This window comes from Girardinichthys multiradiatus, chromosome 5 (assembly GCF_021462225.1).
Source record: "Girardinichthys multiradiatus isolate DD_20200921_A chromosome 5, DD_fGirMul_XY1, whole genome shotgun sequence".
NCBI lineage: Eukaryota > Metazoa > Chordata > Actinopteri > Cyprinodontiformes > Goodeidae > Girardinichthys > Girardinichthys multiradiatus.
The window spans coordinates 33,657,038-33,680,485 of NC_061798.1; the positions used below are offsets into that span (position 1 = coordinate 33,657,038).

General features: G+C 39.2%; 1 protein-coding gene across 2 annotated transcripts; it reads right to left on the reverse strand.

The window, feature by feature from the left end:
* Positions 1–699: 699 nt before the first annotated feature.
* On the reverse strand, positions 700–23,247 carry tmod1 (tropomodulin 1). Of its 2 annotated transcripts, XM_047366008.1 has the most exons (11): positions 22,914–23,247; positions 17,762–17,898; positions 12,447–12,603; positions 11,740–11,856; positions 10,497–10,586; positions 9,559–9,689; positions 6,584–6,691; positions 6,337–6,480; positions 5,850–5,994; positions 5,118–5,217; positions 700–1,307 (listed from the first exon to the last, which is right to left on the reverse strand). In XM_047366008.1, exons 2-11 carry the CDS (start codon positions 17,882–17,884, stop codon positions 1,289–1,291), a joined length of 1,134 nt encoding a protein of 377 aa, XP_047221964.1. In that variant the 5' UTR covers positions 17,885–17,898; positions 22,914–23,247; the 3' UTR covers positions 700–1,288. The 2 variants fall into 2 exon arrangements, with proteins under 2 accessions (XP_047221964.1, XP_047221965.1); XM_047366009.1 differs by lacking the exon at positions 5,118–5,217.
* Between the last annotated feature and the right edge of the window lie 201 nt (positions 23,248–23,448).

The following is a 23,448-nucleotide window of genomic DNA, read 5'->3' on the forward strand; positions in this document are numbered from 1 at the left end:
ACAAAACACTTTCAACTAAAAACTGTGCATTCTACAATAAAAAAAAACAAAAAACAGTCAAGCACTAAAACACAAAAAATACACACAGAGGAACAGGGTAGTAAAGTGTTCAAAGTTGAGTGCTTCCTGACATTTAGGGCACTGTTACAAATGTTTACATCCTTAATTAACATTTGTTGAATGAGGCCTAAGGTAATGTCAAGTCTGTAACAAAGCAGTGACTTAGACTTTCATAAATTTTCAGTTCGTTGCATAACCCTCCATTTTTCATTTTGAGTTACAATGTGACACATCAATGATCAGTATATTGCTGTTAATTTTGAAATGATCTTGAAGTCTGAAATTTAAACACAGGGGACTCCCTATAATCTTAATTGTAAAATACTTTTTGGATGTTTCAAAAATTGTAATAAACCAGTTGCAGCTCTATAAAGATACACTAAATAATTTAGCTTGAGGAAGTACTAAAACACCCCCTCCACAATCAATCACCAAACCAAAAGAGTAACCCAAATCCATTAGTAAAGGTATACGTTTTTTGGTTTGTTATTTTATTCCATTTTACACAGCTAACAGAAAGCAATTTTTCTGTTCTTTATTGAATGTTCATTGTTCTTTGTAAAGCAGATATATCATTGAGGTCAGAAAGAAAGGGAGTCACAATATTGCATCACCTTGCTGTATAATTTACGAAAGCACTTTGTTTTTGTTTTTTTATTAGTTTTACACATCAGATGCAGTTGATACAAGTTGTTTTTAAAGATTTAAATCTTTTACCAGGTCGTTCTCAAATAAATATATTACATATAAAGTGACTCATCTCACTATAACAAACTTTAAATCACAAAAGAATATGCATAATGGAATATCTGACACACAAATTGGGTGTCACCTCAGATTTTTAAAACTGTGCTACTGTATATTTTTATAATTTGTGTCTGAACGTCAACATTGTCTTTATAGAAAAGAAAACACTACTGGCAACACAACTTGTTTATGAAACACCAATAATAACATTGCATTTATGTCACAATCAGGAAGTGTCAAAATATGACTAATGACTCTTATTACTGATCCCTGGTTGCTGTTTACAAAGAGCAGCAGTTTTTGAAGTCTTAGCCAATTTGTAAAAATACACATTACAGATGCAAAAAATAACAGAATTATGTTCACAAGATTTACCAAACAATAAAGAGGCTGATGATGGAGATCATGGATGATTGGAGGAGGATGAAGTAGCCATCGTTTCTACACATTTGTCCGACACTTGGGGAAGATGGGTCCTCCCTCAAGCCTTCTCTTTCTTACTGTAGATAGAAAGAACAAGTCACTTGCAAAAAAAACAAGTATAAAATAAGAAGAATTTAACAGGATAATGATTAGATGCGCACTCTACAAATCTAGTCATATGGAAAAGGGGAAAGAATTAAGCCATCGTTTAAAAGAAAACCATAAGAAGTCTCATTTTCAGTGTGCCTCAAGCCATGAAGGGGACACAACAAACATGCTGTAGAAGGTGCTCTGATCAGATGAGACTAAATTTGACCAAAAGAGAGAAATAAAGACTTAGAAAAAACAAAGATAAATGTGACACATTGACAAGAACAGGATCAGATCAACCCAAAAGGGGGTAAAAAAGGAAAAATATTTGAATAAAAGGTTTCCTTGAACCACCACCTTAATGTAGTGGGGGGTTTGAGTGCTCCAATGATCCTAGAGGCTATGTTGTCTGGGGCTTAAATGCCCCTGGTAGGGTCTCCCATGGCAAACAGGCTCTAGGTGACAGGTCAGACAATAAGCGGTTCAAGACCCCTTCATGAGGACCATAAAATCGAGATACGTGACGAACCCGGTACGGCGGAGACAGGGTCCCACCCTGGAGCCAGACCTGGGGTCGGGACTCGTCGGAGAGCACCCGGTGGCTGGGTTGCTCCGAATGGGACCTGGCTGGGCCAAGCCTGAACGAGAGATTCAAGGCCATTCCCCAGTGGACCCACCACCGGCAGGGGAACCATGAGGGATCGGTGCAAAGGCTGGCTCTAGGGACATGGAATGTCACCTCGCTGGGGGGGAAGGAGCCTGAGCTTGTGCGGGAGATCAAGAGATATCGACTAGAAATAGTTGGGGTTGCCTCCGCGCACAGGGTGGCCTCTGGAATCCATCTCCTCGAGAGGGTCCGGACTCTCTTCTACTCTGGAGTGGCCCACGGGGAGAGGCGGCGGGCTGGGGCTGGGTGTGCTTGCTGCCCCCCAGCTCAGCCGCCTTGTGATGAGGTTTACCACAGTGGATGAGAGGGTCGCATCCCTGCGCCTTTGGGTTGGGGACAGGTCTCTGACTGTCGTTTCAGCCTACGGGCCAAGCGGTAGTGCGGTGTACCCGGCCTTCTTGGCGTCCCTGTCGGGGGTGCTGGATAGTGCCCCTCCTGGAGACTTCTGGGGGACTTCAACGCCCATGTGGGAAACGAAAGTGACACCTGGAGAGGCGTGATTGGGAGCAATGGCTTGCCTGAACTGAATCCGAGTGGTGTTTTGTTATTGGATTTCTGAGCTAGTCACGGATTGTCAATAATGAACACCATGTTTAAGCATAAGGGTGTTCACCAGCGCACTTGGCACCGGGACTTCCTAGGCAGGAGGTCGATGATTGATTGTTGTCGTGTCGCAGACCTTCAGCCGCATGTTTTGGACACTCGGGTGAAGAGAAGGGCTGAGCTGTCCAATGATCACCACCTGGTGGTGAGTTGGATCCGCTGGAAGAGGAGAAAGCCGGACAGACTTGGCAGGCCCAAGCGCATAGTGAGGGTCTGCCGGGAATGTCTGGCAGAGCCCCCGGCCTGGGATGTATTCAACTCCCACCTCCGGGAGAGCTTTCACCAGACCCTGGGGGATGTTGGAGACATAGAGTCCGATTGGACCACGTTCTCCGCATCTGTTGTTGATGCTGCTGCCCATAGCTGCAGTTGTAAGGTCTGCGGTGCCTGTTGCGGCGGAAATACCTGAACGCGGTGGTGGACACTGGCAGTAAGGGACGCTGTCAAGCTGAACAAGGAATCCTATTGGCTGTGGTTGGCTTGTGGGACTCCTGAGATGTCTGATGGGTACCGTGAGGCCATCAGGCTATCTCTGTAGTTATGCTGCTATAGGCTTAGGCTGCTGGAGGACATAATGACCACTTTCACCTTCTTCGCTACATTCTCACACTACTCTCTAATTCTGCATTATTTGCTGTTATTTCAGTTTTTAACTTTATGTTCTCTCTCTTTTCTCTTCCTAGAAGCTACACCTGGCCTGACTTTGTGTCTACCTGTGACACCTTTCTGGAGAGGGGCATCGTCCAAGCTTTTGCTGGCAACAACTTAATGCTCACCCTCTACCGATGATCCACATGGCCCTGTCTTTCAGTGTTTAACCCTTTCTCTCTCCTAGACATGGCAATTGACCGAGCTTTTACTATAGCTAATTATCTGTGCTCTCTTTCAGACTCTAACCTTGAAAACTGGCTCAGAGTTTATATGTTCTTTCTTTCTAGGTGAACGACTAAAGGAGCTACATCCATTAACATTTACTTTTCCTTCCCATAGAAAGGACTCCTGGATCAGTGCTTCTTTGTTTTCTTTGTGTCTCTGCTCTGTTCTCTCAAACCCCCAGTCGGTCGTGACAGATGGCCGCTCACACTGAGCCTGGTTCTGCTGGAGGTTTCTTCCTGTTAAAAGGGAGTTTTTCCTCCCCACTGTCGCTACATGCATGTTCAGTATGAGGGATTGCTGCAAAGTCAACGCCAGTGACTGTCCACTGTCACTACATGCTCATCCAGGAGGAGTGAATGCTGCAAGTCACTGACTGGATGCAATCTGCTGGGTTTCCTTAGATAGAAAAACTTTTTATCCAATTTGAATAAATAACTGACTCCGACTGCACTGTTCAATGGTTAGGATTAATTGGAATGTATGTACCTGACTTTTGTGAAGTGCCTTGAGACAACGTGTTGTGAATTGGCGCTATATAAATAAACTGAATTGAAACTGAAATGAATTTTGTAAATGATACGGTAGTGTTGGCATCTTCAAGTCATGGCCTACCTACATGCACTGGAGAGATTAACAGCTAAATCTGAGTGTAAAGCAGTCAGGCTGAGAGTCAGCTCATCCAAGTCTAAGGCCATGGTTCTCAACCGGAAAACTGTGGATTAAATCAGGCTATGCCTCAACCAAATAGTTCAAGTATCTTGGGGTCTTTTTTACCATTGATGGTAGCATGAAACAGGAGATGGAAAGATGGACTGGGGCAATGTCTGCAGGAATATAGATGTTGTGCCGATCGTCATTGTGAAGAAAGAGCCAAGCCAAAAAGCAAAGCTATCGATTTACCTGTCCTTCTAAGTTATAACCCTAACCTACAGACATGAGATATGGATTACAACCAAAAGAACTAGATGTGGTTAGTGTCAGCCTTAGAGTTAGGGTGACAAGCTCCATCACCTGGAGCGAGTTCGGAGCAGAGCACCAGGTTGTCTGCCTTGAAAGAAATCAGTTGAGGTGGTTCAGGCATCTGATCAGAATGCCTCCTGGATTCCTCCCTTTAGACATTTTTTAGACAGGTCTCACTGGGAGAAGACCCAGAAGCCCCTGGAAAGACTAGATACATCCCTTCTGGTCTTTCCAGAGGGTGACCCAGTTTTGGCACACTGGGTAGAGAAGAGAATGTCTCACTGAACAGAGTGAACCAAATAAATCCAGAGAACAGAAAGAAGGAAAAATCTGCACCAGATCGGAAGAATATTATTATATGAGATGTAACTTAAAAGCAAGTGTGCCATAGGAAAGTTAAGTAAAAAGCCATAGGGTCCTGCAGATTAGTAATAAAGCAAAAGAAGAAGAAAAATATAGAAGTTGCATCATTGAGTGGACTTCTTCTGCAGCTTTCAAAAGCCAGATCAATAAAAGTAAAGAATTCACGGAAGGCGCTGCAGAAAAGTAACAGAAATGCTCAGAAGTAGGACAGAAGATGGCAGAAGAACTGCCTGCGTAGAAAAGGACCAGGAGTTACTGACAAAAGAAAGGGAAAGCAGAGTGATTGTACACAGTAGTCTGGGTTTCACATGTGTGGCTTTGGTTTTACTTGGTCTTGGACTTGAACTTTTTTCCAAAGGCTCTCTCCAGCTCAGGAACTGACAGAGTGAAGGTAAAGGAGCCGTCTGATTCTGACCTGACGACCCGGGCTTTATAAAGATGACGTGGTGGTGGATGAAAAATATAGTTAATAATGACAGATGCAAACACGAGTTCCAAACACAAATTGAGCCGATTATGAAACCATCAAAACAAACTGTCTTTAAACTCCCCTCAAATAATTATAATTACAAACCTATAAAGTGTATTTGTTAATTAATTCAATAAAGATTAAATCAAGCTCATCATACATAATGAACCATCAAATGATTTGTCCATGTGCAGAGCAGGAAACCCTTCCTCTCCTTGTTACATTATGTTCTCTTCTCTGTCTTTTCATAGTTCTTATGTCACAACTTAGGAAGTTACTGTTTTTATTGGCTGCCCCGACTGAGTTACCAACCGATGATATCACTGCAATTCTGCTTTTAGACTCTGATTGAAGTAGGACTCCAGCAGATAGAGTGGAGATACGGTGTCAGCAGCATTGACATACACTTTAGCTAAAATGACCAAAAGCAATACTGCTGAGAGATTGTACGGGTTACATAAGCAAACCCAACCATTAAGCATTTACCAATTGCAGTGTGTGCATCAAAACTTTTATTTTTGCTGAAACACCCATCTTCCAAGATGCAATTAATGTATCCTACATGCAAAGGTGTGGATGTGCAAAACCCACCCAAGTCGTTGTTGTTCATCATAGCGTTGGAGCCACGCAGGCGCGGGCCCTGTTGCGTAAAATGATACCCAAACTTTAACAAGGTGGTGTTTTTCTCAAGAATGCTGGCTATCTCCATCTCCACTTTGTTTCCCAGTGGCTGGCTCTGGATGTGGACAGTTTGGAGGGGTGAACAAAGCAAAGAGGGAGAAGAAGAGGGTTTAAAAATTATAAGCACCCACTGAAACATTCTCCTAAACAACAAATGCTCAGATAGCAGGAAAACGTAACTTTTTCTCCATTAATATTTCTATATTAATTTAAATAATTAATATAGAAAAAGCACCAATGCAAGGTAAGTTGTGAAAAATTGTGAACCAGTGAGCCATTCATGCATAACTATGCAGTATGACACATCGCAATCTACAAGGCATTAGGCTGAAGTGGCATGGACCGCTTGTGTAAACTGAATCTGCCCACAGAGTGGTATGCGAGAGTTGGCCAGTACCTGATTGTCGATTTTAAGCTCCAGTAGTGTGGTGTTGTTCTGCAGTGACTCGAGGAGGGCCAGGATTCCAGCCCCGGTTATAAAGTTTGACTCAACATTTAAACTCTTCAGAGTTGTGTTTACCCTCACCATCTCTGCCAGCGCCTGAGGAGAAATAGCAAACACTATTCTGGTTCGCAAACTGGGTTAACTATTTGCTATAAATTGATATTTTGTGTCTATTTAGGTGAAATACTGAAAGGCTTACAAATGCTACAGGGTCATTGCTCCGTGTTCCAACAATACTGAACCTCTCAACCACAGTGTTCTTCATCAGTGCTTCAGCGTAAGCCTTTAGTGTGGGGATGGGAATATTCTGTGTAACAAGGAAAACAGTGATTAAAGAGCAACTCATATTTTAGAGCAAGAAGGACCTAAAAACTTAATAATAACTTTTAAAAATGCATTTCTAACATAAAAACAGCCTTTAGAGTCATGCCCCTCTAAAACAGAAATGCATTGTTTTAGTGTGCACTCATCCATATCATATACTGTATGGATGGTGAGGTGTCATCTGGAACCATAGGGAGAAAATACCTATTTTAAATTAAATAATTGTTTCCTCAGCACAAAACCCTTTTTAACAGAAATATGTTAAATGCACATGTGGCCACTTATTGGCAACATGGAAAGGAATGGAGGGAGCACTTTTACTTTCCCTAATAATTCTGCTTTACAGGAAAAATGGCTGAGCTTCAGAATAATTAACTATACCGTGTGTAAAATGTACTTGAAATAACTTTTTGAGAAACCCAACTGTAGATTGAAAAAGACTGGGACTACATTTTGACAGCCACAATACGGCCGTGTAGTTAAACCAATTTAAAAACAGACTAATTATCCATAGAAAAGTGAGTCTGTCAGTTGCCTACATTCACTAACACTATGTTTTATGCAATCAACTGGGAGAAACGGAGGTGCTGGTGCAGTAACAATGCAGGTCAAAACTAGGAAAAGAAATTGCAACGTCTACCTGAATGCTGCCAGAATTATAGTTTTCCAAAATACAGTTTTTGTCACAAGTGGACATTTATCACTGTGGCAAATTACAAGTAGACCTGGCCACAAACCACAGTGTGCTTGTAAATCCCTGCGTAGGGTGCTCCACTGTTAGATCTCCCAGCTGCTGCTCTTAGATCATGTCTCCTGAGTTCCTCTTCCTCACTTGATAAATTGCCATGTAAATCTTCAAGTAATTAACTTTTATTTAAACTAGAGATTTTGCAATTGATACTTCATCTTGGGTGGCCATAGAATTATGCACTGAAGCCCATTGATAACATCATCACTCTTTGGCTGCGTTATCAACTATCAACTGCCTTTTAATTGCTGTTTTACGTATTTCTTGATTTCAGGCATTAAAAATTATTATAACTATCATGTGTTATAAGCCCAAAACATAATTGAAAAAAAACAAAGATTATCATTTATGCCCTTTAAAACTGAAACGAGTACTTTTAAATAGTTCAAAGTATAAAAATTTAACATCTCACCATTACAAAGGGTTCAATCAGGGTTTCCAACTCTTCATTTATAAAACACCAAACAGCAAAATGTCTTGTTATGCAGTTTAATTCAGTTATCAGGGAAATCAATAGTGACCCCATTTAGAGTCTGAAGGTTGTCTAATTTTTATACAGATAAATAAAGTATATAATTAAAGAATATTTCATTTTCATAATATATTTGCAGGATATTATTATAAAAAAAAATTTCACGTCTTTTTTAAATGATTAACTAGTGGGATTTTTCAGTGGAATGTACAGAATACATTTTCTATGTGTCTTTAAAACAGTCAGTTTGTAAATATTACACACCGAAGTTTAAAACAAGGATGAACAAGGATGTCAAGACACTGCTGAGGGACAGAAACAGCGCCTTCAGGTCTGGAGACGGGGAGCGTTACAGCTGTGCTCGTGCTGCGCTGAGGAGAGGCATCAGAGAGGCCATGGTCGACAACAGGCAGAGGATCGAGGCCGACTTCAGCAGCAATAACAGCAGACAGGTGTGGCAGGGACTTCAGCACCTGACCAACTACAGATCCAGCAACACCACCGTGATCTCTGGGGACGCTTCACCGGCAGAGGAGCTTAACCACTTCTTCGCCCGCTTCGAGGTTGAACCACCAGCGGGGTCCACACTGCAGTCTACACCCCTCAACAACCAGACCGTCACTGTGGAGACACAGGAGGTGAGGAGAGTCTTGAGGGCAGTGAACCCGCGCAAAGCTGCTGGACCCGACGGGGTGACTGGGAGGGTGTTGAGGGACTGCGCAGACCAGCTGGCAGGGATCTTCACCGCCATCTTTAACCAGTCCCTCTCCCAGTGCTTCATCCCACCTTGCCTGAAGTCCTCCACCATCGTCCCACTGCCTAAACAGACTAACATCACCAGCCTGAATGACTACCGACCAGTAGCACTCACGCCCATCGTCATGAAGTGCTTCGAGAAACTGGTATGGGGTCATATCACTTCACACCTGCCCCCCACTCGACCCCCACCAGTTTGCCTACAGGGCCAACCGGTCCACGGAGGATGCCATCATCACCGCTCTGCACACCATGCTGACCCACATGGAGCAGCGAGGGACCTACGCGAGGTTGCTCTTCCTGGACTTCAGCTCGGCGTTCAACACCATCATCCCGAGCCGGCTGTTGAGCAAACTGGGACACCTGGCTCAGGAGAGCCCGCAGCATCATCAGGGGCTCCTCACACCCCAGTCTCTTTCAACTGCTCCCCTCTGGGAGGCATTTCAGGGCAATTAGGACAAAAACAAACAGACTGAAAAACAGCTTTTTTCCCAAAGCTGTTGTTGCCCTGAACGCCTCATGTACACTGTAACAACTGTTACTATCAATAATGACATAAACAGTAAATACATTCTGTAAAATTTATTTTAACACTAAGTGCAATATGCTGCCTCATGTGCAATACTTGAACAACTTGTAAATATTCTTGTATATATTTTTTCCACCTGCACAGTCTTTTTATAACTTTTTATAACTTATAACTTTTTAAACGTTTTAATATTTATTTTCTTTAATTTGCACTACTTGCCTGCAATGTTTTATTCTGTTTTTGGAAATTTCGTTGCACCCATGTGGAGTAATGACAAATAAAGAATTCTGATTCTGAAAATCGTATAGTATTTTGATTTTTATTGAGGTGACGCAATCTTTTCACCTTTATGTTGTTGAGGTTGACCTCCACCAGGTCAGGATCATTCTTTTTTATCCTCAGCAGCGTTTCCTCAACATCAGTGGCGTTGGGCTCCTCGTCGGGGACAGGTTTATACTGGGTGCACTGGATCACACCTGGCAAGCAACACAAGTATAACTGTTGTTGCTGTAAAGCAATTATTCTGCTGGGAAATGAAAATGGTTATTGTTAAACAAAACATAATGCATTCTTTACTCAAAGAATACATTATGCTTCAAAAAACACACATTACAGCAAAGTCTTTTTTTTTTACTTATGTAAGAAAAAGTTGTTGACAAAATGACAACCACACAAAAATGGGTGAAAAAGCCAATAATGGCTAATTTCAAGAATCTTCATGTTCCCAATTCATCACTATTCATCTTAAAAACTTAGCGACTAACAGTATTACTTATTGGCAGTTCACAAATGTATATGCTTATCTGTTTGAATACATTTTGAAGTTTTAAGCTCTCACACTGTTTAAAGCTGAGGAAGACCAAACCCAATGAGCCTCCCTCATAAGATATACAATGGATTTTAATGTGTGTGGCTCTGAATGCTAGAAGGAAAAAAATCTGTACAATAGTTTATAAAATTAAACAAACAAGATGACTCAACAGACACTTTTTCCCAGAAGAAGAAATGTGGAACTCTATTTTAGTCTGTAACAAAAGCTTTAAAAAAGCTACAGATAATTGTTTTTTTTTAAGTAAGCTTCCATTCTGCCTGGTTGTGATTATTTCACTTAAATACAACCCTGCTCCTGTCAGCCTTTTTCGCGGCCAATGTAGTATTTGCCAAACACTACACATGTGTGTTTGTGTCAGTTGAATACCAATCCTGTCACGAATGTTTCTATACAATTCAATAAATTTCAAGTGAGTATGTTCTGCATGAGCAGATGTGTGTGTTTTACATACTGTTGAGGCCTTGCTTGTTGACTATGGTGCTGCTGGCCAGCGCTTCGTAGTACTGCTGGTTACTCATTAGGGTGTGCATACCCAATATAGCTGAAAAGCACAAGACAGCAAAATAAAAAGAATTTTAAACAATGTTAAATCAACCCTTGAACCCATAAAAAAGCCAAACCACTTTATACTATTCACGATAAGAGTGAACAGGATTTCAAAACTTGTTCAATTTTCCATGCTTATCCAGACACTTTCAAAAGTGCTCCATCCTTTTTAACCGTATTTTTAAGGTTTTAACAAAACACAGACAATAAACAGATGAATGGATAGGCAGACAGACAAGATGAATAACACATTATACAACATTGAGCATTTTTAGCATGAAAAAGCTATGAAGCACATCTTATAACGGCTGGCCAGCATTTTTGCATGTTTCCACTTTTACTTTGATGAGTTGTCTTTGGTGATGAGCTCCAGATCTTTGTGGTTGGAAAGCCTATTTGCCATCACCCTGATCTTTAGCTACTTCCACAGATCAGATTCAGGTCCAGCCTCTGGCTGGGCCACTTCACAACATTACAATTACTTCCAGTCAGAAGAAACATGTTGCTAAAATTAAACTATTAGTTTAGACCTAAATATGACATCAGTATGAATAATTTTGGGCTTAACTGTAGGTATGAAATGTACGTTGAAATGAAATGTTAATGCATTGGTATGAAACAGGGGAACCAATAGGCGAAGGGACAAACTGATCAGAGGCAGATTTTTTGCATGTCAGACATGCTTTGTTCATGCATCAACAAATTAGTAGCAATTAATAGAAATATTTACTATGATGAATTGGCAAGGATGCAGTGTTTTAGTCAACATACTCTTGCCTTCTGATAACAAAGGACCTCATTAGCATGACATGGATCCTGAAATATTCCATGCAAACACAGTGTGGCGTCATTAGATACCCAGGATGTTGTTCAGTTAATGGATAAAGAGATCCAGCAGAAGTAGAAGATGGGGAGAAAATGATGAAATCAATGGAGAGATGAAGGGGTAAATGAGGAGGGGAGATGAAAGGAATGCTAAAGAAAATGAAGAAATACAGAATTAATATGAGGGAAAACAAGGGCTAGAAAAGGTGAAGACACCTTTATATTATTTAGTGAGTAAGTGGGGTACATTTTAACGCACTCAGTGGTACGCTGCAAGAAATTAAAGTATTATTTTAGAGGGAATCTGTGTCAGGACACATTACCTGCAATATCACAGAGTTCTGCATCAGAAGCACTGGCCAGAGCTTCCTCCAGCTCCGGCTCTAGTGTCACGTTGTCAATGATGGGGTCCACCCTCTTTTTAGGCACAAAAGCCTTGCCTGTCATTGGTGGGAAAGGTTTTAATACAAAGCATTTCACTACAAGTGAAGTAAAGTATGTTAAACTGGAGCTGCACTGTCAGGGAAGTGTTTTTACAATAACTGAGCTTTTACAACTGAACTGAGACTGAAGCTAAGATGAAAAGTCCAATGGTGAAGTGGTACCATTCAACTTTTAGGAAGAAACATAATTTTAATTTAAAGCAATACAAAATCAGATTTCTGTCATCTCTGTAACTAAAAGTCAACTAACTGTAACTCTCCAACTAAGGATTCAGTGCCTTCAGACAGAGAAACAGAAAAAAATCCATTATTATTTAGGCGACATTAAAATAGAAACTAGTATTTTTCAGCATTAGATTTTGTGCTGTGCATTTTTATCAAATGTAATGATCGTTTATCACATTAGCAGGTTTAGATAACAGGTTTTGAAAAGCAATGGTGCAAAAAGGACTTATTTCCCAAAAAATAGGTCAGCATCCTTAAACGTTTTGTTCTTTATGATTAAAATCCAAAATTCAAAGAAATCGGCTTTACCAATGTACAATGATTACTAATAATGGTTTCTCACAGGAAATACTGGTCCCTACCTCTCTTCTCGCCGGTGAAAGGCACCAGATCTTCTTTGTCAGGATGCTCCTTAGCCTGTTTTTCCAGATGGGCCAGCAGGTTGTCTCTCTGAAATGTTCCTGTTGGTGCTTTCTTGGTCTGGTCTTTCTGTCGAAGACCAGCAGGCAACAATGCATTCTAGGCAAAGAAGGAAATTCATATTGTTTTAAAATTTGACCCAATCAGTTGAGAACTCAAAAATCCTGTTTTTATTTGATCAGTGAATGCACCATAGTGAGCGCTACCAGGTTGTACTGACAACCCTAAGGTGTTTGACCTAAAGTCAGAAGAAGCTCAGATGTTTTTGCTGTGTTCGAGTTGTCTCACGAGTCGGAGCTCAGAGCTTTGAAAGACGTCACACCTGAGTTGAGCTCATTCTGGTTGCAAGTTGGAAAAGTGTGATTTCCTATTTGGTTTGGTGCCAACTACAATTGGCAAAAAAAAAAAAAAAAACTATATTTCTCTCTATTTTCTGCATTCAAACACAAAAGGAACATGTTTACAAGTGAAAATGTGTGCCACTGGTTTAACGGAGATGCAAACTATCAGAAATGCTATGTTAATAGCATCTCAGATAGATGGCTCACAGCCATGCCGACAACTGAACTTGACATCACAGGATATTCTTCTTTTATAAACTTGGACCTCAGAAAATCTGAAGTGGAAAGTCCCCCAACGCAGCTACTTAAAAGGAAATTATTTTCTATGACACATTGAGACATGTCTTTGGTGCATTCAGGCTGCATCAGCACGAGAGAGAGCAACACTTTCAGTAGGTAACAGGAAGGCTGGACAAAGTACTGCCAATATGCTGTTTTGTCATTTTGAGCTGACCTTTCCTCCTCATTTATGTCATTGTCTTTGCCTTAAAATGTTCTGAAAACTTGGATTTACAGAGACTGTTCTCACACACTCAACATAACACTTCTGCTCCTAAAAATAAATAATGACTGCTCACACAAGGAAGACTAGAAAAAAAAATACATTGAATGCTGCTCTAAAATGTTTTATAATATAGTTCTTAAAAAGAAATCTGCTAAAATCCATTCCTCTCGGTGAAAACTTTACAAAAAGCCTCAAATTTGAAATCAGTCACACAATTCTGATCGGTGTATCTATTTAACAAACCAGACCAGAGGGCGTTGCTAGAAAGGAACAATTATATTTAAAGTTGATAGATACCCTCAATATGACACACAAAAACAGTTATTAACTTTTCACACAGTCAACCTATTGAGGATGACTCTGACAGGTGAACAGACGTTGTTTATTTAGTTTGCCAGATTCTGAAATCAGTGCACAATGTGGCCCATCCCTGCAACCCTTAAAACAATCCAACATCAGATTAAAAATACACTCCCATCTGTAGGTTTCAATGTTAATTTTCAAACATTTATTTCCTTCATTGTAATACTGCTAATTGGAAAGTAACATTTTGACTCAATTTGTGAGGTGTTGGAAAGGTATTTTCTTTTTTAACAAACAAAATAGGGAACAGAAAGTTGGACAGACATGGATAGTAGAAAACTGGCATTTTGTAAAGCTTAACTACAAACCAATGTCCATCCAAAAAGAAAAAGAAAAGCAAGCTTCCAGAAAGACTACGTTTATAAAAGTATATATAACAGATATTATGGTACTGGTAAATGCAACTTCCCCATCAATCTTTATCTTTTCTCCTGCCCAGCAGAAGGATCAAGGAGTTTCCCAGAACATTACAGCCCATTAGTTATTTTCAACCCGAATCAACAGAGAAAACCAGAGCTCTTGGAGGCACTACTTATAGCTTCATATCTTATCAAGGCTCTCAGCACTCGCAGGTCTCCATATTTCTCAGTCTGCCTTTCTTTCTGCCCGACAATTTATCCTCAGGGTTGTTCCTATAATTAAAAGCATGAAAGGAACAACAGCAGTGCAGCAAACTTCCCAAGGCAATTTACAGTCAGTGAATGGCACACTATTCCTGCCAATCTTCCTTTGGTGCTCTCAGTTGTAGATGACAGACCTCATTCCCAACTTATTTTTAACAACAGTACAATCTCTTTTTCTCATCTTACACAGCTAAATGTGTCACCAAGCTCGTCAGCAAGATGCATGAGTCAGTTCCTGGTATCAAGGTTTACCAAGGTTTTAAAAAATATGATTTCAAAACCAGTATGATTCTGTCTAATAAGAGATGTGTAATGCCAGAGAGACTGCTGGAGTTTTCCCCAGCTCTATAGAGCATCGGGTAGCGCAGTGTTTCCCCTCTCCTACCCGTTGCTGTGCATTGCTGGTGACAGAAGGTTGCTACACATTTTCCTCACAAGAAAGAAAATTGAGGTGAATTTTTGAGAAAACTTTGGTGTGGAGAAATAAAAATGTGACACACATCACTATTTGTGAGGTCTTATTTTAGTAGCACGAGGATCAATAAAATGGATTTGATCAGACCTTTTCGTTTTAAAGGTTTGTGGAAAAACTGAAAACGTAGCATTGTTACTCAAAGTTATCCTATCGTTACCACATTTTAATTTAATCTTAGGATTAGTGTTTTGATTAAAGTTTCAATTAGTTTTAGTCACAATTTAGTTATGTATAGTCATCTTAATTATAGTGAAATACATTTATTGGAAATTTAGCAAACTAAAATATTTACATTTTTACTGCCCCTCACATCTTAAAGGAAATAATTTCTCTACACCAAGATAATATTTTTATCACTAAAATGAAAACAAAGTTGTATTTTGCAATACAGAGAGAAACAGACTTTTGTTATTTAAAACAGCTTCATTTTAATTTCCTTTGTCAAGTTTTAACAACCAAAAATCATAAATAGGATGTGCTTCGAACACAACATACAAATTTGTATGTTTGTACAAAAACAAATTTTCCATTAGATTAGTTTTTCATAAGATTGGAAGCAGTGTCAGACATGCAACAATGTGAAACTTTAGTACAGAATATATCATTTGAAAAGCTAAAATGATCAGATTTAAAAAATAAAAATGTAAATTAAACTTTTCCATTTGGTTTTTTCAACCTGAATAAACATATGGAATATATTAAACACATTTGCTGCAAATAAGATGTTGCTGTTAAATATATCAGCTCATACACTTTCTACCTCTTAACAAGATTTATTCTCATTGCTTATTTTCCAAACTAGGTCAACCTTTTCAACATGATTAAACTTTGATCTGATTGGATTTCATCTCCTTCGACATTTTTGTCCCATTTATTGAAGATGTAAATAATTTTTGCCATAGTTTCAGTCATTGAGGGTAGCTTCTGTCATGTTTTCATCTAGCTTTCATCGTGATGAAAAAGACTACTGATTAAACTATAATCAATAACTATAATGCTAGCTAACAAGTAAAGGTGCTTTTGATTAGCATTAACCTACAGATACGAGCAGCAGGTATCAGCAGAAGTAAAGAAAGCAACATGTTTTAGTAGATATAAAAACAAAGAGCCAAGCTAAGCTCAAGGGTCCAAAAATGAGGGAACACATGTACTTAATGTTCTCCTGATGACTGTATTATTGTACTCGTGTTCAATCAAAGCACAGCTGGTAGAGGCAAGCTTTTTTTTGTCCTACTTGGGAGGTTTTCAGAGGCTTTACTAGAAGTGATGCAGGACATCTCTCTATGTTACATCAAACGGGCACTTCACTGTTGTATAAGCCCTGACCCACAGGCACAAACAATCCAAGCGTGCACGCAAACACACTGCATCTTCTGTTTACGTCATAGAAGCCCCTGCAGTTGCTCACTGCTGGCATCAGTCTCACTAACACACGCACAGTTCTACACGTTAAACCATTCCAGTCATCCCCTTGGCATTGAGGGGGACTCCTGTCTCTTTATAGGCAGTGCGACATCCATCTGTAAGCTAATATAGCTCCCATCACAACCATAGCTCATGATAAGTAACAGTTCTGTCAGTGCATGCAGAAATTGGATTAGCACAAAGACAAAGCAATCACCCATGATGGCTTGTATTTTCTGCAGCTTTATACACTACAACAAGAATAATAATCCTTAAAATAAAAACCTTTTTTTTACTTCTGCACTTGGGTTTGCCCCACTTCAACATTATGCTACATTTGTGTGTTTAAAATCCAATTTAATTCAGAGTTGTTCAGATTTAAATGACTGATTTAGTTGTATATTACATTAAAGCTGTTTATAATTTTAGAAATCTTTTAAAATACATTGACTGGCAAAGGTATTCACAAACCTTTTTCATATTTTGGCACATTTAACCCACAAACTACAATGTATTTTACTGCCATTTTATTAAATCCATCAACACAGAGAAGTTAGTAATTACGGTGTGGAAGAAAAAGTTCTCTTACAAACAAAAATCTGAAAACTGTGGCTTATTTACAAATGTCTGCCGCATTTTCAGATTTTTATTTGTTAAAAAAATTAAAACTATGCATCCTTTTTTCCACTTCACAATTATGCTCTACTTAGTGTTGGTTTATCATAATCAAATACATTGAAATATGTGGCTGTATCTGGTGTCCACACAATGTGGAAAAACACCCCAAAATTTGCTTTTGCAATCCAAAATGTAATTCCAAAGTGCATTTCCCTTTCCAATATTTATCTATTCTGGGAAAACGCTGAATGACAGCTCCAAACGTTTCCAAACAGCTAAACCGCCAACAGTTAAAATATATAAACGCAAGCTACTTCTCAGTTGTGTATTATAATAACTCAGGACGATAACAAGCAAAACGTTGAACATTTTGGTGTCACTTTTGCCTGATATGACTTGCATAAGGTCATTGAGTCACTTTGAAACATAGTTACTTTCTAAAAATCCAGACTTTACAGCTCTCAGATTTCTACAGCTCCAGTCTACTATGAAATATAAAAATTCATTAAGATTTTGTGGCAGATATTTTGCAGTGGTCAGGCTTTCTGGAAGGATGGCTTGAAGGCAGTGAGAAAGGAAGGGGAAAAGGAAGGCAGCAGAGAAAGAGCGAAAGCAGGAAGGACATGAGGGAGAAATGAAAGACAGAGCATTTAGACAGTAGGATAGGAAAGTCTAGAAATGTACCTATTTTTTCTTTCTTATCCAGAACTGGAATTTACTAAAATCAAATGTCATACTTTTTTCAGAGTGTGTTGGAAGTTTTTCTGATAGAAATGAACATATCCACCCTACGGTAATCTAGTAAAAAAGAAAAACAACAAAGCTGCAGTGTGTTAATTTTCCTGCAGTGCATTATATTAATGGTTCCATTAACACAGCATGACCCACTAACTTTGCAGTGAAACAGACTATGGCATTATATACTTACATCAGGATCAAGCTCCTCTAATTCATCCTCTAACCGCTGCAGCTCCTCCTCTGAGAGCTTCTTCAGCAGCTCGTCCTCGTCTATGTCCCTATACTTGTCCATCTCCTTCTTTAACAACGACATGAAGAACCGTACACCTGGAAACAAACAGCATATATGTAAAATAAATTAATTAATTTAAAAAAACACTCAAGGTTAAACAACTGGAAATTACTCATACTCGTCGCCTTCCGCTTCATCCGGAAGCTCTCGAAGCGAAACTGGAAATTATATAAAATTTTATCTTAAAAGTTGTAACTTTTTATATATTGGTAAAACACATTCGCACTGTGTCCTCACCCCGACAACCTCCCAAAATCAGAAAGACGAGGCAAGCTGAAGAATCCAGACCTAATTTTAAGATATCTAGAATGATGGGATCAATGAATACAGCAGACAGAAAAAATACTGATGAAAGACCTGTGCTCTAGAAAGATCAAAGAAAGGAAAATGGTAATTTAACAGTAGGATGCAAAAGTCAATTAAACAGACCCTCAATACATTGAGTTTGCATCACTAGGTGTTAATGTTAGGGATTTTACTCACCTCGGTGATCCCCACTTCAGGGGTAAGATGAGAACAAAGGCACCAAAGTGTTCAAACTGTGAGGGATGGTAGGGCAGCTAAAAGTGAGGAGGGATTTATGGCCTTCATATTTCTGCCTTTTTATTTTATAACACATTAATAACAATTATTTTGGCAGAATAGAAGTCATAGAGTAGCTAATATTGCATGCACCAATATAAAAATGTGATTTCACATTCATCTCATTTTCAAGTTTGATCACATTGGAGGCTCTAAAGAGGTTTTATTTAGCTGGACTGAGGGCATGGCTCTTTGTACTGTAACGGTTGCAGGTCTATGATTTAGATGAACACTGTTTTGTGAACCTTTCAATCATTACATCTCCATTGGCTTGTTATTTATTGAGAAGCAAATGAATATTTACATGGAAAATGGAAGATGGAGAGGGTGTGGCCTTTGTAATCTTCCTGTGTGAAACTACTGAAATGAACTGAAAACTGACATTGCAAAGCATTTCCAGCAAAAATCCTTTAGGAGTTTAAGTGACCACTACTACTCTAACGTTTCCAGCAGGCGACCTGAAAATGGTTTCATGTTTTGTTTTCGGCATGTGTTTCACACAGGAAGATCATTGGTGGCTCAGCACCACCTACCTCCATTTGCTCTCTAAATAATCATCGACATATCTAAAAATAAGACTCCAATGCAAACATGATTAGCAAGTTTAAAGGTTCATAACAGTGTTCAAATAAACAACTACACCACTGAAAGATGAGAAAAGTCCAAATTGCTGTTTGCTCTTTTGAACAAATTATTAGCTTCAAACTTAAGGTACAACTAAAGTGGATTTACAATACTGGTGAAAAGTTTTAGAATCACTTTCTCATTTAATGGTTTTTTTTATATGTTTATGACTATTTACACTGTACGTTGATTCTCACTGAATGAATCAAAACTGTAAAGGACCACATATGAAATTATGTAACAAACGGAAAATTAGAAAATAACTTTAATTATGTTTTATATTTTAGATTCCTTAAAGTAGCCCCCCTTTGCCATAATAAAGGAAATATTAACCTTTGGCGGTCTTTCAATGAACCTCTAGGAAGTTCTTTCTAGACTCTTTGGTAAACCATTTCAGGTGACCACCTCATGAAGCTCATGGAGAGAATACCAAGAGAGCAAAGCAGTAATCAAAGCAAAATGTGGCTATTTTAAAGAATCTAAAATATAAAAATGTTTAGAGGTATTTCACACTATTCTTTTACTATATAATATCTGTTCATTCACAGTTTTGTTTCCTTTGGTGAGAATCTACAATGTAAATAGTCATGAAAATAAAGAGACCCATTAAGTAAGAAAGTGTATACAAAACTTTTCACCTGTAGTGTAGGATTTTACTGGTTTACTTCTTTGTTGAACTGGACAGAGATAACGTACAAAGTGAAACTGGACACGTGTTTTCTTGCCATTGATAAATGTCTTCATCACAGCCCTACATGATCATTTCAGAACCTGGAATACATTACAATTAAGCCCAAAATCTTGCATTAAATCTTGCATTAAATAAGTACATTTATGGTGCAAATTGTTCTTTTTTTTCTGTATGTGAGCAGGTGTTTTTCCATCCTCAGGAGGTCAAACGCGCCTTTATTTTGTTCTGCTTTAACCGGGATCAGTGATGGGACACGTTACCAAAACATAAGATCAAGAACTAGGCTGAAGTCCAAATAACACTGTCTGCAAGTCTATTGGAAGACACAGGCCTGCTATGGTGATATCAAACAGACCCCTTGTCTGTATCTGAATTTCTACAATGTTCAGTTTCAAAACAGGACCCACAGAAAGTAAAAACAAAAAGGTACCATGTAGATTTGAAATTTTTAATACATTTATCCCACTAAAAGAGTAACTGGTTTATCAGCAGCCTGTTTTACTGAGTGTTTTTCTTATATGAAATACAGAAATGTTTTAGTAAAACTCCCAGTAATCAGAGGCGTTAAAAGCTTTTGCAGACCTTCAATTAGCAGAAAAACCAAGCAGGAAGAGAGACTTGTGTACTTTCTGCAAAATGTCTTAAGACTGCCTACAAACGGGGTGTTGCACTGTGTTGCGGTAGGGAGGGCGCCCCCGTATACGGAGGCTATAGTTCTCATCGCACCTTCCTGGGTTCGATTTCCAATCCCCGATCCTAAGACCTTTGCTGCATGTCTTCCCCCCTTTTCTGTCGGCTCCTTTCCTGTCTTGTTACTGTCAATGAAGGCTTTCAAAAGAAACTGACCTGAGAATAAAAAGCACTGCTGGAAGACTTCAGATTAATCCAAATAAAAAAAGGGAAAAGAATCAAAAGGAGATCTCTTAGATGACAAATTAAGCTTTAAAATGTTATTTTTTTATTATTTCAAACCTGGTCTTGGTTTGAAATGGCTTTTAATGACATTCCTGGAGCTGCATCCTCAGTGCAGCACAGTGGAAATCTTTAAATACATTCATTAGTGTCAATGTTACTTTTGGTCCTATTAATATGCATTTCAACAAATGCTTTTTTTCGGTGTGGGCTGACAACACAACAAACAATTGTAATGAATTTCCAAAACAAGAACTTAGTGTTATTCCAGATTTTCTTTTTCACACATGGTCAAAATTATATATTGAACATCAAAAATATACATAAACCCCCCCATTACATTTTGGTTAAATGTCCCTTAGCAAGTCGCAAAGAAAACACTTTGTGTAGCCATCCTCAAGCTTTTGGCATTTAGCAGGATATTTGTCCACTTGTATTATCAGTAGAGTCTATCAAAATTGCTTGGTACCTTGGCAAGGACTTGCCTTCTGAGCACAGTGAGCAAATTTTCAACAGGCATGAGGTTAAGGCCATTCCAGAGGTTTAAGGTTATCCTGCTTCATTCCCAAATCAATTTTGTTGAGTGCTTGGGATCACGGTCCTATAAAAACAAGCAACCATTTCTAAGTATCAGCCATGAAAATGTTGATTTGAAGTGACGTTGAAGAACATGGAGGCAATACTCCATCTTCATTATCAACTAACTTTGTGCAATGCACCAGTGCTACTGGCAGCTAAACTAACCCTCAGCATGATGTAACCACCACCATGCTTGACACACTGTACAGTTTTCATAGGCTTGAAAGCCTCATTTTGACTGAGCCAAACACACGTTATGTCACTGTGGACAAATAACTGTCTCGTCTGACAATTTCTCCTCTTGAAAGGTGGATCCCTGCCAGGTAAACCAAACGATTTAAATCAACTGTCATTTCTGAAATAAGCATTCAGGCAGAAAGTAACAGCAGCTTGTTGGTGAAAACAGAAAGTGTGTAGTTTTTCTGTCACTTTTCTAAGGAAGTGTATTCATTTGTGCATGTACAGAGATAATCCACTTTAAGTTCAAACCTGCACACTAGGTTTCTGTTTTTAAAATTGGACGTTGTTTGTTGTATCATTTCAAAATGGGGAAAGAACAGTTCAACACAGAAATAAAATCCCAAACCGAATGTGACATTCAGTCACAGTGTGTAAAACATGTTTTACCAGTGCTTTGTGTTTCTCTGCTATCGAGATCAATAAACTCTTTTCATCAAAATATCTTAAATAGACCATTAAATGCTTAAGAAAACGACGTTATTCTCGTGATTTCCCAAAAGATATTTCTTAGTCTGGCCCCAATACTCCGCAGCACCACTATGACTTCAGCTGTTGAATTGTACAGATTTCTGAAGTGACTGTAGAAAACAGCTGAGCGACAACTGGTCTGGGTAAGTTAGCTACATGTGAACACATGTATAAGAGATGCACAAAAAGTGGTTATCTTCTGCATGAAAGTGTCTACTTTACAGATACACACCTGGCATTAAAATAAATGACATCATGACAGCAATGAAAAATAAATTCTGCACAAACCACCAACTTTTGCAAAACACATTGTACCGATTTGTTTCTTGAAGACACTAAAGTTCTTCATGTCTGTGTTTTGTCCATTTTGGAGACAGGTATGGGCTCATGTGTTCTTACTTGTATTGTGAGTTTAATGTAAACTTACTGAGCGCTTCCTTGGACGTCTTCAGGAGTCAAAATGTCATGTTTCATCAAGGTTACCTCATCTCATTCGTTATATGCAAGTGGTTAGGCTTGCTTTTAAAAGTACACTCTTAAGTTTAGAGTTGAATATAATTTAGTTATTATTTTAGACGTTAAACCAATAATCAATATGAAACAACGAGTCTGAGGCAAATATGCTATTTTTCAACGAGAAACGATGAGCTTACCAAGACTCAAAATGAAAATAATAGCTGCTGGTGTACTGCAGTTTGTTGTGGAGTGAAATATTTTATTTCTATAAACACCGCAAATCTGTTTCATAAGAAAAAAAAACAAAAAACTCTTAAAATACATCTGCCGTATAACATTGTTTTTCAGACACTTTCAATCAGCTCTCCTGAAGCCATGGTACTTTAAATGAAACTTGTTTTCTCCATGCAAAATCAACCCTATCAACTAGAAAAGCATTTGCACCTATTTGACTGCTTTATTGCACGCAGACAGTAACTTTTGCATTAATTTACGTACCTCCTCCGGCGCTATTAATAGCAGTTCGGCTCTACTGGGTGACAGCAACGAATACTTTGACCAGATATGGTTTCCCTTTGGAGCCGCAGTGAGAGCTGCGCTCGGCTGCAAGCGCACAAACTCCGGGAATCCGCCCGAAATAAAACGCCCGCTCCGCTACACGGAACCGGCCATGACCCGTGGACACAAGTTACTGGATTCAGCACAAGTCAAGCCGTCCCCTCCTTAGTCTTTAATCGGCTCTTGGTGGGTATGAGAAAACCCGAACTCCCTAAAGCAGCAAAGTCAACTTATGGAGGTGATCCTCCTCCTCCTCTTCTTCTCCCCGCAACACGCGGCTGCCCTACCACTCCAGTGACGTCATGCGCAGACGCTGCGTCCATTATCGGACACAATTGTTTTGTGATTCTGTACGGTTCGTCGTCAATCGTCCCGAACTTTTCGGATTCGATAACAACCAGTCTGTCTGAAGGTGTTTCGTACCCGCTTTGGCTATCAAGTATTTTCTTACTAGTAAAAGTCTGCTGTAAGGAAA

What these genes read in the sequence shown, in the direction of transcription:
- tmod1 (XM_047366008.1), bottom strand. Translation starts at nt 17,884, where the DNA reads ATGTCGTTGTTAAAGAAGGAGATGGACAAGTATAGGGACATAGACGAG. An exon ending in AGCTTAAAATCGACAATCAG is followed by an intron (nt 5,995 to 6,336) that starts GTACTGGCCAAC and finishes GTCCACATCCAG; the next exon opens with AGCCAGCCACTGGGAAACAA. An exon ending in GATGAACAACAACGACTTGG is followed by an intron (nt 5,218 to 5,849) that starts GTGGGTTTTGCA and finishes ATCTTTATAAAG; the next exon opens with CCCGGGTCGTCAGGTCAGAA.